The sequence below is a fragment of the Lynx canadensis genome, chromosome C1 (assembly GCF_007474595.2).
Source record: "Lynx canadensis isolate LIC74 chromosome C1, mLynCan4.pri.v2, whole genome shotgun sequence".
Classification (NCBI taxonomy): domain Eukaryota; kingdom Metazoa; phylum Chordata; class Mammalia; order Carnivora; family Felidae; genus Lynx; species Lynx canadensis.
In genome coordinates this window covers 103,201,300-103,206,287 of record NC_044310.1, presented here as the reverse complement: position 1 = coordinate 103,206,287, position 4,988 = coordinate 103,201,300, and the positions used below count along the sequence as shown (strand labels likewise).

Here is a 4,988-nt window from a genome sequence, read left to right as displayed (position 1 = left end):
GAGGGTAGCTCTCCATCGTGATTATTCAAGTAATGATTCTAGCTACTGGACTTGGGGTTTTTCATTTTAGTAAGATGCCCATTCATTTCAGATCTAGAGATAATGTGATCATTTAGCCGCTGCCAAAGATCCCTACAGATTAAAATATTCCAACTTCTGCAAAACCACATGACTGCTACTGCTTCAGAATCCCACCATTCCCACTGAAATAAGGAAGTCCATTTTAATGATGCGCTCTCTTAGTGTCATTCCCAAGCTGCAGAGGAGAGCCACTACAAGCTTTACAAGGATGTTGGTACTCTCTTTATCAGTGCATTTTGCAGGAGATTTTGGTAAAGAGAATGTACTTTGGTCCCTCCTTGCATACTTTGTGGATCTAGGGTAAGAGTGTCATGTAAAATAAATCCATTCCAACATTTTTATTTCCCTGAAGCTTTGGATTCCATCTTTTGAATTATGTCAGGAATATCGTGGCATCTGAATTTTATTGAATGCAGTCCATTACTGAGTGTAGGTTTCAGTTAACCAACCAAAGAAACAGTTGGAGCCCCTCTCATCTGCTCAAGATAACACATTGAACCCAAAATTTCTGGTAAATGAATCCCTATGAATATATTCAGAATTATCCAGCAATATATTCTGTCCTCTTTGGTCTAGCACACTAAGTCTCCATTGTCATACATATTCTCAAGGATTTTACCAATAAAAAACTGGTAAAATCTTGAAATTTTATTTTGGTGTGAACATTATAATCTCCTTGGTTATACCTTGTGCCATTAGACTGAGGTATTCTGGGATTGGACCTCAATTAAGAGTCTAGAGGAAATGAATTGTAAGACAATTGTCTCAGGTGAGGTAATTATAGGGTTTCACCTAAGGGATGGTTAGTCTCCTCAGATAGGGGAGGAGGGGCTACTTCTGATGGGAGGGAAGGTTAAAGGAGATTTAGGGATTCAAGGTTCTAAGATTTATCCAAATCCACTGTATTTTCCCATTTTAATAATGAGTCTCACTCATTCCCAAGTCAATGTCCCAACTGGTACATAAGAGACTTGGAGAAATTATGTATTTACAATCTACTTTGTAATTGTGCAAACCATAAAATCAGATTTTTGCTTTGAATTATACTTTATCAGTTTAGAGAGATATAAGATTTTCTGATTGTTTGACCTTGACTCGAGTGAGGAATTGAAATGCCTGAGCCTGTCATTTTCTTCCTATAAATGTTCCGTTGCAATCAGTAATAGCAGTCAGTAAACTATCTCGTAGTCTTCATTCCCACCACAAAGGTCAATTGTAGCAGTAATTTGGTATTTCAAAGCCTGGTTTCTAACAGACATTTTATTTCAGACAATGTCTATTGATAATTTTAAGCAGCTTTTTGTCATTGAATGCCATGAATGATCAGATTCTCCATTTTCCATTGGCTATGATGCCATCAAATTATTTAAACTCCATCCAACCAGATATTCAATCCAGATTTCTATCTTTGAGGGTCAGTTTCCTAGAACAATTCCTGATATAAAATGCTGCAGCAGTTAGTGTTCGTGGAAGAAATAAAAACCAATCTAGATATTCCAACCTAGAGGAACTTAACACAGGAAATAAGTGATCAATGTGTTGGAAAAGCTGGAAGAATGGGAAAAGGGGAAGGCAGGTTATATTACCCTCTTTATGGAAGCCTCTTACCCTCCCTATAGAGAAATACTCATTTCATACTTGTGTGACCTTATGTCTCAAGAACAGCAGGAGACTGTAAACATCAGCTAATGCCACCCAGAAGTCTGTTTCTGCCACCACAGTGCTCATCTGCCACTGGCACCAGATCCAGAGAAGACAATTTCTTCTATATTCCTTTCCTAATCTCTTGTGTATGACCCTTACATTGGCAGAATTTAATTTTTAAAAAATGTTTATTTATTTTTGAAAAAGAGGGAGAACACAAGTGGGGAAGGGGCAGAGAGAGAAAGAGAGAAGTGGGAGGAGGGCACAGAATCTGAAGCAGGCTCCAGGCTCTGAGCTGTCAGTCCAAAGCCTGACACAGTGCTTGAACCCACAACTGTGAGATCATGACCTGAGCCAAGGTCAGACACCTAACTGACTGAGCCACCCAGGCACCTACATTGGTAGAATTTAAAATGGAAACATGCTGGTAGGGTTTCCAAGGATTTCAGCTCCTATGATGTGGGGAGAACTTAGAAGGATCGAGACGGTGCTGAGAACAAATACAAAATATCTGACACATTATGACTTTGCAAAGTGGAAAACAGAGTACCTCTGGAAAAAGAGGAAAGAAAGAAGTTCCTGAGAAGATCAATTTTGGGAACTGGTATATAGGAATTGAGGATCTGGATATAGACTCTAAAACTATTCATGTTAAAAATATCTTGGAAATTTTTCATGCTGGTTGAAGACCATTGATCTAGACACTAATATTGCCAGGGATCATATACCCTCCAGCCAGCTTCCTCAGAGCACACTTGACCTCCTTGTTTCTCAGGCTGTATATGATGGGGTTCAACATGGGAGTCATAACACAGAAGAGCACAGAAACCAGAATATCCATGTCTAGGGAGTAACCTTCTCTGGGTCTGTCATAGTTAAAGTTGGCTGTTCCATAAAAGACCACCACCACAGTGAGGTGGGATGCGCAGGTAGAGAAGGCCTTGCTCCTGCCCTGAGCAGAGGGAATCCTAAGAATGGAAGAAATGATGAGTATGTAGGACACTCCAGTAAACAGACAGGGGCTCAGGCCAATGGTGGCACTGGCCACATGAAGCACAGACTCATTGAGAGAGGTGTCTGAACAGGAGAGCTTCAGGAGCAGAGGAATGTCACAGAGAAAGTGGCTGATTTGGTTGGGTCCACAGAGAGTCAGTGTGGCTGCCAGCACTGTGTGTGTCACAGAATTCACTAGCCCACACAGCCAGGACCCAGTCACCAAAAAAATACAGACCTTCACACGCATGAGGACGGGATATTGAAGAGGGTGGCAAATGGCTACATAGCGATCATAAGCCATAGCGGCCAATAAGACACATTCAGTGCCAGCACATGTGACGAGGAAGAAAATCTGGGAGAGGCAGCCCTCATATGAGATGGTCTTCTTCTCCCGGAAGAAGTTCACCAGCATGACGGGGATGGTGGTGGATGTATAACAGATGTCCAAGAAACTCAGGTTGCTGAGGAAATAATACATTGGAGTGTGGAGAGCAGGACTGATTCTAGTGGCTGTTATAATGAGCATGTTCCCCAGGAGTGTTGTCAGGTAAATGAGCAAGAAAACCAGGAAAAACAAGCCCTGTAGTTTGGGGTGGTTGGAAAATCCCAAGAAGATGAATTCAGTGACATCTGTCTGATTGTTCATTTCAAGTGGTGTCATAGCTACAAAACAATGAGAAAAATAAAAGCCTTATGAGAATGTACAAAGAGCACCCCAAATTGGCTTGCTAACTTGCAAGGCCATGTCAAATAATGTTGGAGATAGAATGGTCTAGACTGTGGAGGGAGGTGTATAGGGAAGACCTGTTGGGAGACCACGACTTTTCATTCAACAAATCCAGCCATCTCAGGCCCAGGGATCTCCTACAGATTCGTGTGTGGCTTCTGGTGCATGAAAATAAATGGAGATTTGGTCAAAACCTTCAATAAACTGATAATCCCTGTGTTAGAGTAAGCTCATCTCTCTCTGGCTCTGCAAAACTTTCCTCCTAACATTGTATGCTTTGCTGCATTAAATTCTTTTTTTTATATTTTATTTTTTTAAGTAATATAATTGTGAAAAATTAAGAAAATGCAGAAAGAAATAAAGAATAGAACCATTCACAGCATCAATGTTACTATTTAGTGTATTCCATTCTAGTCTCTTTTTCTATATATGAATCTTGATCTCTATTTATAGGCTTAAAATATCAGGAGCACAGGGGCGCCTGGGTGGCGCAGTCGGTTAAGCGTCCGACTTCAGCCAGGTCACGATCTCGCGGTCCGTGAGTTCGAGCCGCGCGTCGGGCTCTGGGCTGATGGCTGGGAGCCTGGAGCCTACTTCCGATTCTGTGTCTCCCTCTCTCTCTGCCCCTCCCCCGTTCATGCTCTGTCTCTCTCTGTCCCAAAAATAAATAAAAAACGTTGAAAAAAATTAAAAAAAAAATATCGGGAGCACAAATTCCCACAAATGCATTTTATTCTACCATACAAAATAAATTTAATCTCTCCTTTTCAGTAGACATTAGATTGCTTCCATTCCTTTTGCTATTTTAAACACTAGAATGAAAATTTTCATACATAAATATTTGTGAACAACTTTAATTTCTCCAGAATAAAATTTTATTGGTTTGTTTTCTATAAATTGATCTCATTTTTCTCAATAAGAACATTTATATTTTAGGATTTATAAGATATGACATTTTAACTGGTCACATATACTAACATAATTTTCCTCATAAAGGTAGACTTTAGTAATCCAAAGTTTATCCTCAGCCAAATTTTATGTATTTTCTGAAAAGAGAATTAATGCAAGTACCAATTTTCAACGTTTTTTTTATTTTATTTTTGGGACAGAGAGAGACAGAGCATGAACGGGGGAGGGGCAGAGAGAGAGGGAGACACAGAATCGGAAACAGGCTCCAGGCTCTGAGCCATCAGCCCAGAGCCCGACGCGGGGCTCGAACTCACGGACCGTGAGATCGTGACCTGGCTGAAGTCGGACGCTTAACCGACTGCGCCACCCAGGCGCCCCGCAAGTACCAATTTTCTATTACATTGTCCATTCTAATCTCCAGGCCATTGCTGCAAATTGCAATTTCCATTTCTTTTTCAAACTGGGAAGTGAGATGTTATAGCAGAAAGAGTGGGCTCTTAAGACAGATAGATGTGGATTGTCATCCTACATCAGTTGTTTACTAGATGGAGACAGTAGTTAAATTAGCTGATCTCAGTTCCTTAGTTTCCTCATTGTATTCTGATATTAATAGTACTCAACTTGTGGCTCT

General features: G+C 40.6%; 1 protein-coding gene across 1 annotated transcript; it reads right to left on the bottom strand.

Moving 5' to 3' along the window:
- Positions 1 to 2,422: 2,422 nt before the first annotated feature.
- LOC115519784 (olfactory receptor 5V1-like) lies at positions 2,423 to 3,382 on the bottom strand. The gene has a single exon (XM_030323665.1). It carries the CDS (start codon positions 3,380 to 3,382, stop codon positions 2,423 to 2,425), a length of 960 nt encoding a protein of 319 aa, XP_030179525.1.
- Between the last annotated feature and the right edge of the window lie 1,606 nt (positions 3,383 to 4,988).